General features: G+C 46.5%; 1 protein-coding gene across 1 annotated transcript in view; it reads left to right on the top strand.

The window, feature by feature from the left end:
- The first annotated feature begins 465 nt into the window (after positions 1-465).
- The window catches only part of NOS2 (nitric oxide synthase 2), a 35,210-nt gene continuing 23,304 nt past the window's right edge, over positions 466-12,371 (top strand). Inside the window, exons 1-8 of the mRNA XM_079955946.1 lie at positions 466-540; positions 3,735-3,938; positions 7,202-7,277; positions 8,699-8,812; positions 9,451-9,599; positions 10,560-10,722; positions 11,809-11,900; positions 11,985-12,126. Of these exons, the coding sequence (XP_079812072.1) occupies positions 3,799-3,938; positions 7,202-7,277; positions 8,699-8,812; positions 9,451-9,599; positions 10,560-10,722; positions 11,809-11,900; positions 11,985-12,126 (876 nt within the window). The 5' untranslated portion in view covers positions 466-540; positions 3,735-3,798. The remainder of the gene's footprint in view (positions 541-3,734; positions 3,939-7,201; positions 7,278-8,698; positions 8,813-9,450; positions 9,600-10,559; positions 10,723-11,808; positions 11,901-11,984; positions 12,127-12,371) is intronic.

Genomic DNA, 12,371 nt, shown 5'->3' with positions numbered 1-12,371 from the left:
ATTTGCATCTAGAAGGGTATAAAAATGCATTTTGCTTTGCAGGTTGTCTGGATTTCAGAGTTTAGTTTCAGGGTATCTGGAGATTAAAAAGAGAGAGAGAGAGAGAGAGAGACTCTTCGTTTGCAAAGACCTTCTCCCAAATGACCGGTTAAAACAAAAACAAACAAAAAAATCACTCAAGGTAAGACAATTCCTTTTTGCTGACAGCTCAGTGATTATTCCAACTGGGGGAAAGGAGCCTTTCATTCCAGCTTCTCCAGTAGGGAGGAATAGCTGAGTCTGCCCTCTTGCTGGATTGCTGCAGAAACTTTGCCACAGTCTGGTCTGCTGAGGAATCCGCATTAAGGCTGAGATTCAGGAAACCAAAGCTCTCTTTCTTTGGATGAGTACCGGGGAGAAAACAAGAGATGAGTGGAGCACGCTAAATCTGGCAGGGAAGATCTAGGGATTCCAGCTGCTCAAGGCAGATGCCAGCCATCAGATACTGATCCACAGGTATCCTGAGGAGATTTATCATAAAGAAGTCCCAGTTCAACAAAGGTAAATGATTTTTCAGCAGGACAGATGGAAACAAAGACCTAGCTTTATTGCTAAAATGAAAAAAGACGGGTGAAAGTGTGGCATTTTGCTTGGGTTTTGTCCAAGGACCGCATATAGTCCTATTGGAATAAATTAATGTACAAACGGCTCCTAGATTGAAGTTATACTTAGCTTCTTAAAGTGATTTCAGTGAATAGGGATTGTACATGGAAATTGAGGTGGGGGTTAAACCTAAGCCTTTATTAGGTTGTGTGTGTGTGTGTGTGTGTGTGTGTGTCTTTTACCCGAAGCTTGAGCAATGCTCATTCTAGTTAAACCGTAGAAACATTGTTGAAATATTGTAGAACATCATCCTATCTCTTTGGGGTTTTTAAAAGGCATCAGTGTGCCCGATCCTGCAAAAAACAAGGCTGCCACCCTAGGCCCAGTTTCTCTTGGCAGTAAACTCCACTGGACTCAAATGAGATTGACTTCTGCGCCTGCACAGTTCGGATTCTGTCTTATGCATTTGATTCCAGTGCTTCCAGGGAAAGTTTACTACGCACTTTCCTTAATCGTAACCATTCAGTTGTAGTGCATGGAATCTTGTAGTGTTAAGGGCACGTGTTTAGTGAATGATTGATCTGAAGAGGAGAGGAATACTTATTTTTGATGTATTTAAATTGTTTACCGAATGCCTGGGGGTGAAGTAGGCAACCCAGTCCTCTGTGCATATCTTCTTAGAAGTAAACCCTCTTCTGTGTTCAATGGGGCTCCCTTGATTTCATCATGGGTGGGGAACCTCAAGGCCAGGCACGGCCCTCCAGACCTTTCTATCCGGCCCTCGGAATTCACCTCCAGCCACATTCCTCACTAACCCTACTTTGCACCTCTGACTTTGTGTCTTTGACCTGTAACAATGCCTCCCACTTGCTTGGGTGGAAGACAGTGATAGGGGTGGGAGTGTAGGTCAATACTCTTGTGCAAAGGTACAATTTGCATTTGTTGCCCTGCCCACTTTTGCCTCTGGCCCTGCCCACTTCTGGCATGCAACCCTCAGAAAGTTGCCCAGAAGTGAAGTCAGCCCTCAGGGTGGAGAAGAGTACCCCAACCCCTTCAGCTTAGCACTGCAACCTGATTTTCTCAAGCTGAAGGTCTGAAATAGGCTCGCTTTTAGCTGCGCCATCGCAGAGATAATCAGAGTTCATGGGCATAGCCAAGATTTATGTTGGGGGGGGGGGAGAGCAGGACACCCGCCTGTCATCCTCCTCCGTCTGGTTCCGTCTGTCAGATTCAGAATGAAATGTCTCAATCTGTTTCAAATTTTGATTGTTTTATATTATATGTGACCCCCACGCTCAGAAAAATATGTCAAAATCTCCAGTCATTTGAAAACTAGGAAGTTAAATAAAAAAACATCAGGGAGTATATTTCGCAAAATTGCAAAGAATACGCCTTCTTCTTTTCATTTCATTTTTATTTTTAAAATCTAAACTAAAACAAGTTTTCTTGGATTTGCTGAAAACCTTTTCAGCACTTCTTTCTCAGATTCCTCCTTTTTCCGTTGCAGTTATTATGTGCGCACTCAGTAAGCAGAGCCCATGGAGATGCTCCCCTCAATGCAATCGTTTACCGTAGCCAGGTCTTTTACTGTACTCTCTGCAAAGTACTGAATGACCACTCTAGTGGCTCAGCAAGAGAGATGAACAGAGCCTTTTTTGGTGGTAGAGCATTTCAATTTCAAATGTTCAGATCATTCCTACTTTTAGTTAAGTATTTTTTATTTCTTTACTTGATTTAGGGTGGCAGACGAGGAAGAGCTATAGCTGAGCTGTTTGCATGCAGAAGGACCAAGGTTTAATCCTGAACAGCATCTCCAGGTTGGGCTGGGAAATATTCCCTGCCTGAGACCTTCAAAAGCTTCTGCCAGTCAGGGTAGACAAGACTGACCTAGATGGACTCATGATCTGACTGGGCAAAGGGCCGCTGGCTAGGTTTCCATGTTCTAATTTTCACTGTGTGAACACTCAAATAGGGCTATTGTCAGTCCTGCATCTGTGATCCATTGATTTCCTTGGGTGAGCCTAAAGTCTGATGTTAAATGAAAGGGATAGGGGGAAAATACTCTATCTCCATAACACACACACACACACACACACACACACACCCCTTCCCATTTTAATTAAGTTATCCAAAGTTAAAACAATTGCACTGCAAAAATAATTGCACAGCAAGCATTCTGTTATACATAATCTAAAGCCCTGTATAGGGAATGAGGAACCAATGGCCTTCTAGGGGTTGGACTACAACTCCCATTATTCCCAGCAGGATCAATGGTCAGGCATGATGGGAGTTGTAGTCCAGGAACCTTGAGAGGACTACAAGTTCCCCATCCCCGCTCTAAAAACTAAGAAGGCACCAAACATTTGCTTTTATTTCTGTACCTCTTAATAGATTAAAATATGTCTCTACAGAAAGCTGAAGCAACAACAGACAACTTAAACAACCAATATTACAAAAAATTCAGTCATGTATAAAATTTTTACATTAACACAAAATTACTAATAAACATGAAACAAAACCAGCTCCTTCTCCTTTCGACAAACCCTCTTCATCTCCTGGCTCTCACCCAGCATAGGAGCCAACTTCTAGGGTCCGAGGGAGCTTCACCCTCCCCAATAAAATATTTGAGAGGCCCCCCCCAAAAAAGTTGATGGGCATTGCCATTCAAATGGTGTGTGTGCACTATGCCATGTGATCGATTATGCGGGGTGGGGCTTGCCTGCCCCTCCCCAATATTTAATTCAAGTTGGCACCCTTGTCACCCAGAGTCTGGACAAACTCTCAGCTCCTCCACAAATGTCTCACCTTGGGAAGAGTTGCTGCAAAGAGCTGACATCACCGCAGTTTCTCACTCTAGAAGTGTGTTTTATGGCTGCCATACACCCGCGATTCGTCTGCTGAAAATGGCGTCCTGGCAGAATTTTTTAAAACCGTTTAAAAAGTCCGGATTTTCACTTCCTGAAACATGGCAACCTTATTTTATGTGCAGGTCCAAGGTTGCTGGAGCACCCACAGGCTGCCTCCAGCTGTATCCCATTCAGCAGCCACTTTCCATACCCCGCTCAATTCTTCTTTAAATTTATGTCTATTCTTTGCTTTTTAAAAAGGGCTATTCATTCATCTGAACTTCCTTGTATGTGTTTCCTTTGCAGACAGGTGTCTACCTTGCACAGAGCAAAGTTTGTGAGCTGTGGAACACACACACACACACCTGCTATGCAAAGGATGATGTGCCCCTTCCTTTTTAAACCTCAAACCAGTAAGATTGAGTCCCAAGAAGGGAAGGATATCAACAACAATAACAACAACAACAGTAGCAGCAGCAGCATGGAAAAAACAACCGGGAACTTTCACAGGTGAGAGTGCTTCCTTCTCTCCTTCACTCATAACCACAGCAACTTCACCTGGCGAAACTGACAGGCGGTAGATCCAGGAGAGGCGAAAAAGGAAATTCCTCTTCCTGCGATGCAAAATCGGCATAAGGATGTTACTGCTGTGTGATGGGCTACTGGCTCGGATTCTTTCAAAGGTTGTCAGATATATTCCCAAGTAGGGCCTGCGGTGCGAAATGCAATGTTTAGGGCTCCACCCTTTTCTGAACACTCCATGCCAGCCTGCCAGCCATGACCTTTTTCAAGACACTCCATTCCATTTCCTTGTCGTGGTTTACCTTGCTTTCGCAGTCAAGTCAGCATTCCCTGGCTGTTGAGTATGCTCACTGAGCTCTTTGGGGCTGATGCTTATTTTGTTCTCAGCTTTCCCCATTCTTTTTTTTAATAAAATACGTCTCCAAACCTGTAGATGCCACCTTCTTGTCCCTAGATAGTACTGTCCAGACGCATAAGGGCCAGCAGTCAAGAGAACTGAATTCGCTGTTGGTCTATATCAGAGGTGGCCAATGTGGTGATTGCAGCCAGGCAGCATAAATAAATGAATAAATGCTAATAGAACCTCCATGTTCAATGGAAGTGTGCTTCTGAAAGCCAGGAGAAGTTGCCTGCATGTGAGTTTTCTTAAAGCATCTGATTGGCTGCCATGGGATGGAGGATGCCAGACTCAATGGAGCCTCTTGGTCTAATCCACCAAGATGCTTGTCTATTTCCTTCCTCCTTGAAGAGTAGGAGCCAATGGTGGGGGAAGCAAGTCCCAGGCAATGCCCAAGGAGAACTTCCCAATAAACCTCGAGAAGAGCAGCTGTTTCTTTGGATCACACTGGTGCAATGGGTACTTTTTATCCTTCTGACTCCTGTGCAGCGATGACATCAGACGAAGGTGTTGTATCTGATGCATCAGACAAAAGAGGGCTCCAAAGTGTGGCTAGCCTTTAAAGCTTATAGAATCATAGAACTGTAGAGTAGGAAGGGACCCCGAGGGTCATCTAGCCCAACCCCGTGCAATGGAGGAAACTCAGCTAAAGCATCCATGACAGATGGCCATCCAGCCTCTGCTTAAAAACTTCCAAGGAAGGAGAGCCCACCACCTCCCGAGTGAGACCGTTCCACTATCAAACAGCTCTTAGTGTCAGAAAGTTTTTCCTGATGTTTCGTTGGAGTCTCCTTTCTTGGAGCTTGCAGCCATGGGTTCGAGTCCTACCTTCCAGAGCAGAAGAAAACAAGTTTGTTCCCTCTTCCATGTGACAGCCCTTGAGATATTTGAAGACGGCTATCGTATCTCCTCTCAGTCTCCCCTTTTTCAGGCTAAACATAACCAGCTCCTTCAACCGTTCCTCATCAGGCTTGGCTTCCAGACCCTCAATCTCTTTGTGTGTGTTTGCAGTAACAGGCCAACACAACTGGCTCTCTAATTTGCCAGCAAACGCATTCACCAAGTGGATCTCTTATCATAGGAGTCACCCACCCCAACTCAACGACAGAAAGATGCATCGATTTTGGTTCTCCCAGTTTCTCCTACATTGGGGATTGAACCTGGGTCCTTCTGCCTGCCAAGCAGCTGTCCAGCCGCTGAGCTACAGGCAGCCCTTCCATAAATAGTCTCCTGGTCCCCAGCCAGCATCGAAGTGAAAAGGAAGAGAGAAGAGTTCAGGAGTCATCATTATACAGGAAACCAATTCTATGCAGGAAATCCACAGTTATTTTCCTAACGAGCTGTCAGTCCTCACTTCTTTTCAGAAGCTTCCCTCCAGCGAATTCCCCAAAGCAGCAAGTTCTGTCCAGCACTTTCCCTCCCTTTGTTTTGCTGCTATAACTAGCCTGCTGCAAGATTATATTTGAAGCTGGTTGACGTGGGCCCTTTGTGTTACTCCTTGGGTGGCTCCTGATCGCAGCCAGCACCCCCTGGGAATCTCCTGCTTAAACTTCCCAATTTAACCCAAGCTTGGGAACCTTTCCCTGTTTACCAAAGTGGTATAGTACCAGCCTTGACCACCCCAGAGTCCTCCCAATGCGGTGTTCTTCTAGCTTGATTCCTTTTGCAAATTTGCAAGCTGCTTTATAGCCTGAGGCCACTGAAGCAAGACCAAATACAAAAGTTTGGGATAGGGCCATAGCCCAGAGACAGAGCACTTGTTCTGCAAGTAGAAGGTTCGATCCCCAATGCCACCTCCAAAGAGTGCTTGGAATGCCCTCTGTCTTCAACCCTTTGCTGCCAGCCAGTGCTGACAGTACTGAGGTGGATGGACTCTATGGTCTGACTTGGTAAAGGTAAAGGTAAAGGGACCCCTGACCATTAGGTCCAGTCGTGACTGACTCTGGGGTTGCAGCGCTCATCTCGCTTTATTGGCCGAGGGAGCCGGCATACAGTATCCGGGGCATGTGGCCAGCATGACTAAGCCGCTTCTGGCGAACCAGAACAGTGCACGGAAACGCCATTTATCTTCCCGCTGGAGCGGTACCTATTTATCTACTTGCATTTGAAGTGCTTTCGAACTGCTAGGTTGGCAGGAGCAGGGACCAAGCAACGGGAGCTCACCCCATCGCGGGGATTCGAACCGCCAACCTTCTGATCAGCAAGCCCTAGGCTCTGTGGTTTAACCCACAGCGCCACCTAAATTCTAAAAACGACTAAAGCCGAATTCCGTAAAGCAACAGCTGTTCCCATAACCCTCCAACATTTCCCCAATGAAAACAGGGATGTCCTAAGGAAAAGCAGGACATTCTGATATCAAATCAGAAACTGGGACGACTTCTGTAAATCTGGGACTGTCCCTGGAGAACAGGGACACTGGGAGGGTCTGTGTTCCTACAGATGTACAATTAATATACCATAAATGACTGGGCCACACCTCGGGGGAAGCCTAAACAAAACAGTCAGATACTTAGCACCTGCAGGATTTCAGCAGGTAACTGATTCCAGAGGGTTGGAGCTGCAATGCTAAAAGCCTAGTTTCTAGTGCATACCACCACTACTAATAATTTTATTATTTATACCCCACTCATCTGTCTGGTTGCCCCAGCCACTCTGGGTGGCTTCCAACATATATAAAAGCCTTCAGATATCTTCTAAAAACAGATGTTCTGGGCAAGACTTCTGGGCAAGACTATTTTCCAGTATATCTGTGCCAAGGTGCCAAGATACTAAAGGCTGGCTTTCAGCGACATTTCCCCCCCCCCCCCCCCGCATCCCTGACTCTTATGAAATCAATTCCTCCTTGTTCTTACAGCCTGGCAAAACGAGAAGTCGCTTCGTTAAATGGTCTAAGCAAGAAACCTGACGTGATCACTGTAACGGCAAGAGAGGTGAGTTTAAATTTGGGGTGCCCTTATTCCAAATGGCGTAAGACGTTACAGCCTTGATGCCCTATGTATGGTGATTTAGGGGATGTGATGCATAGAGTGTCTGACTAGGATTTGAGTGGTCCAGGTTCTCATTCCTGCTGGGCAGAGAAGTCCAAGGAGTGACCCACTTTCCCTTAGCCTAAACGACCTCGCAGGGCTGTTGAGAGGATAACACGGGAGTCATGAGCCAAGTACACCAGCTTTTTGGGGAGACGGGCTGTTGCTCAGTGGGAGAGCGCATGGCTTGGGCTCAAACTCTGGCTTGGATTGGGAAATTCCTTTCCCTAAAACCCTGCAGAGCCTCTGCCAGCCTGTGTAGACACTTCTGAGCTAGATGGACCAATGATCTTGTTCGCTACAAGGCAATTTAGAAAGAATACAATTGCAGAGTCGGAAGGGACCCTGAGGGACATCTAGTGCAACCCGCGCAATGCAGGAATCTCAACGAAAGCATCCATGACAGCGGGCTTCTAGAATATGTTTCCTTTGGAAAGAGGTCACTGGGAACTTAGCAGCATTTTTTGGTTGGTTTTTCCACATACAGGTTGAGCACAGGTGGAGATTCACAGCACCAGTCACCCAAAAGACACCCTAAACTCTTCCAGAGTTTAGGCTGGTCACTCACTCCTAATCTAACCTACCTCACAGGGTTGTTGTGAGGATAAAATGGGGGAGAACCATACGCTCCCCCTTCATCTTCGTTCAAGTGCTCCTGATAGCTCCATCAGTAGAGCATGAGACTCTTAATCTCAGAGTCGTGGGTTTGAGCCCCACATTGGGCAAAAAGATTCCTGCATTGCAGGGGCCTGGACTAGATGACCCTTGAGGTCCCTTCAAACTCTGCAATTCTGCTTCCATCTCCTTGGAGGAAAGTTGGGATGTAAATTAAATAAGTATATAAAAGGAAAAGGGACCCCTGACCATTAGGTACAGTCGTGACCGACTCTGGGGTTGCGGCACTCAACTCACTTCATTGGCTGAGGGAGCTGGTGTTTGTCCGCAGTCATGTGGCCAGCATGACTAAACCACTTCTGGCGAACCAGAGCAGCACATGGAAACGCCGTTTACCTTCCTGCCGGAGCAGTACCTATTTATCTACTTGCACTTTGAAGTGCTTTTGAGGAACAGGGACCGAGCAACGGGAGCTCACCCCGTTGCAGGTATTCAAACCGCCGACGTTCTGATCGGCAATTCCTAGGCTCTGTGGTTTAACCCACAGCGCCACCCGTGTCCCTCAAATAAGTATATACATCAATACATTTAGCTTTCTCTTCCTCTCGCTCTGCTGCCTTGCCTTTCCTGACTCTCACTTCAACTCGTCCCTTTCTTTAAAAGCATGACACCGTAATTTATTTTGTGTTTTTGCTTCCTTTCCTGAACAGAAACATTCCCCAAATGGTACCAAGCAAACGTCCCGGTGCCCAAGGCATTTAAACATCAAAAACTGGGAAACTGGGAGCAGCCTTCAAGACACATTGCACTATCAGGCCAAAGAGGTAACACGATAGAGAGCTATATGGATTTTTTGTGGGTGCTCCTTCCTCCTGAGGGCCAGGGAAACCAATGCAACCTAGGGCTACATTGTCAGCAGTGGGCAGGGCTAAAGCCCAAAGTGGGTGGAGCCCAGAGCCCATGCCCACTTTGCCTGTCTGTCACTCGAGCATCCATGAGGCTGCTTTCTTGTGCTATGCGACAGGTGCAAAGCCTTGCTCCAGAGATTGGTGACACAACTGATGGGAGGGCCTTGGCTGGGTTTGCGTTGGGGATGGGTTTGAGTGGAGACTCCTATCCCGTTAGGGGCAATGGGGCAGTGCCCCACCTCTCTCAGTCTGCCGTCGGCTAGCCCACGCTTGCCTCACTTAGAGCCAGTCCAGGGGGATCATGGCCCTGTGTGTCAGCTTCTCCAGGAGGCAGAATGGAGTGACATGGAATCGCTTTGGAGAGGGACTTGGCTGGTTTGAATTCTGAAGAGGAGCCCTTCACCTGTTGTGGCAGCATGTGCCTCTTGTTCTTTAAGCATGGGAATTGTAATGTTGCAAATGTACTCGGGATGCGCACAGCTTCCCTCCACACTGCCAGCCATGGGTTTGATCCACCTGTTTCTTTCTCCCTCTTGCCGTTATGCTCGCTTCAGGTTTTTCACTGCAGGACCAAGGTATGCCAGGGATCTGTCATGAACCCCAAAGGTTTGGTCAGAAGTCCCCGCAACGGGCTCACCCCAAGAGATGAATTATTACCTCAAGCAATAGAGTTCATCAACCTGTTTTACAAATCCTTTAAAGAGTGAGTGGTTGTGGGGTTTTTTTGTTCTTTGATCCTGCCTTTCAGACATACTTTCCATTGTTCATTCACAAGGATTTGTGCTCCTAAACATCTTGTGGAACTTATATGCAGTCCCACTTTCAAAGCTCAAACTGCATCATTACCAGTCGGTGGACACCCCGTAGCTCCCTGCTCAGATCCTTAACTTTTTATGCCACAAATGTTCTGCTTTATTTTATTTTAGTCCTGCTTTTGTTGCGCCATCACACAAGAGTGCCCCACCAGAGGGCAATAATAATTTGCTAACTTACATACCACTTCTATATAACTGCCCTGATACCATCACAAAAAAACAAAACAAATCATCATCAAAAAAGAATGTCTGGAGTATTTGATTAGTCTTTGCTGAACCCCTGATCTATTTTGTGTTTGAGGAATGTTATTAATGATGGGTAGTTCCTCAAAGCTGGTGGGAGTGGAGATGAACCCAGGTTTTCTTACTGGTTCCCAAGGCTGAGCTTTCAATCATCTCTCCTGCTCCCAATTATCTCCGTAAATGATCCAGGTGGCTTTAAAACATAATAATGAAAACCTGGAGTAATTTAAATTGACCATCTCCTTTCCACCAATTAATTTTTATGAAAGCAGTTTCTAATATCCAAGATCATTCTCATGCCCTGCTGATTGCTTCAGAGTCATTTCCCCCAAAATGAAAGCTAACAAGCTTCTTCTTTCATGGTGTCTTTTGCTGTAATGAATATTGGCAGCCATCAAAGAAAACCATGAAAGTTCAGAGTCCCAGATTCACTTCCCAGTTTGGGATAAGGGGAGGGGGGTCCTCTCGTCTCTGGGGTCTTTCCTGGAGAATTTCTTGTGCACCCAGCTGCATACGGCTATTCTTGCCCTCTCCTCTTGGAATTACATCAGCTCAAAGTGTTGCTATTCATTGTTTGCTGTTTCCTCTCCCACTCCACCTGCCAGGCCCAGAATAGAAAAGCACCTCGCACGCCTTGAAACTGTGGCCCAAGAGATAGAAACAACAGGAACCTACCAGATGACTGGGGAAGAGCTCATCTTTGCCACCAAGCAGGCCTGGAGAAATGCTCCCAGGTGCATTGGGAGAATCCAGTGGTCCAATTTAAAGGTGACTGGTTTGTCTGCAGTCGTGGGCTGGTGCGCATTGGGACTGGTGGGGTGGAAGGCAAGCAGGACCTAATAATTCCTGCTGAGTTCTTCCAGGGCACCAATGAGACAAGGGTGGCTGGAGGAAGCTGGAAGTCACCTGGGCTGCCCCTATGACTGGCTGCATGTCGTCTGGCAGCTGTCATTCCAATTTCTTCCTTTGCTTACTTGCATGCAGCTGACAGTGACAAATGTACAACCAATGAGCAGGACAATTTGCAATATAAAAGGCAAAACAGTTGCAGTTATCGCTGGCCGTGTCGATAACACATTAAAGTCTATGAGTAGGTTCTGAAGGACTGCCGTCACCCGTATCGACATGGTTTAACAATCTACCCCTCTTCCCAGGGAACTCCAGGGATTGTAACTCTGTGGGGGGGGGAGGGGTCTCCTCACAAGTCTCAGCACCCATAGCAAACTACAGTTCCCGGGGTTCTATATGGAAAGACATGAGTAGATATTATACCACTCAGCCATCCCAATGTAAGCAGAGCATCCTGCAATTACAGAAGTCATCCTGGCTTCAGATCTGTCCCTGAAATGTCCTGTTTTTTGGTCCAGCACTCTGGCATGAGTCAGCTGGTTCCTGTAAGAGCTCAGGATGGGAAAAAAGAGCATCTCAATTTGTATCACCCAGATGTTGGAGGGCATGACCTATAAGAGCGCATTTAAATACACAGACGTGGCCTTATAGGTCATGAGAGCCATTGTGGTGTATTGGTTAAGAGCAGTGGACTCATAATCTGGTGAACTGGGTTCGCTTCCCTGCTCCTCCACAGGCAGCTGCTGGGTGACCTTGGGCTAGTCACACTTCTTTGAAGTCTCTCAGCCTCACTCACCTCACAGAGTGTTTGTTGTGGGGGAGGAAGGGAAAGGAGAACGTTAGCCTCTTTGAGACTCCTTCGGGTAGTGATAAAGCGGGATATCAAATCCAAACTCTTCTTCTTCTTCTTCTTCGTCTCCTCTAAGGTTGCCACCATCTTCCTTTTGTTGCCTTCTGAATTGTCTTGGAAAGCTCATTGATTTTGGTCATGTTGTTGCCTTTTAGGTCTTTGATGCCCGCAGCTGTACAACTGCCAAGGAGATGTTTCAGCACATCTGCCGCCATTTGGAGTATTCCACCAACGGAGGGAATATAAGGTATGAGCTCTTTTTCCTTTCGTCCTGCTTGGGTCCTTCAGAAATTAAGGAGCTGGTTGGCATTCACTCTGTCTCTTGCAACAGATCTGCCATCACTGTCTTTCCCCAGAGGACGGATGGGATGCATGACTTCCGGATATGGAACAGCCAACTCATCCGATATGCTGGGTACCCAATGCCAGATGGCTCCATTGTGGGTGACCCAGCCAATGTGGAGTTCACACAGGTATGTGGGGAGAAACTAGACACCACCAAAATATTGAAACAATAGCTGTCTATTAGCCTTTTGACAAAGCTGGCAGTGATCTTGGAAGACAGCTTGCAGCAGCCAGTCACTTCCTATTAATGGCTACTTAAAATAAAATAAAATTATTAAGCAATTTCAACATATCAAATTATCAAATCATATAATCACATACATTATTTCCCCCCCTTTTTCCCACCCCACTTCCATCCCTCCCCCCCAAGGAC

Source organism: Podarcis cretensis (genome assembly GCF_951804945.1).
Source record: "Podarcis cretensis genome assembly, chromosome: 15".
NCBI lineage: Eukaryota > Metazoa > Chordata > Lepidosauria > Squamata > Lacertidae > Podarcis > Podarcis cretensis.
Note: the sequence above shows the minus strand (reverse complement) of the source record. Positions and strands in the feature narration are given on the sequence as shown.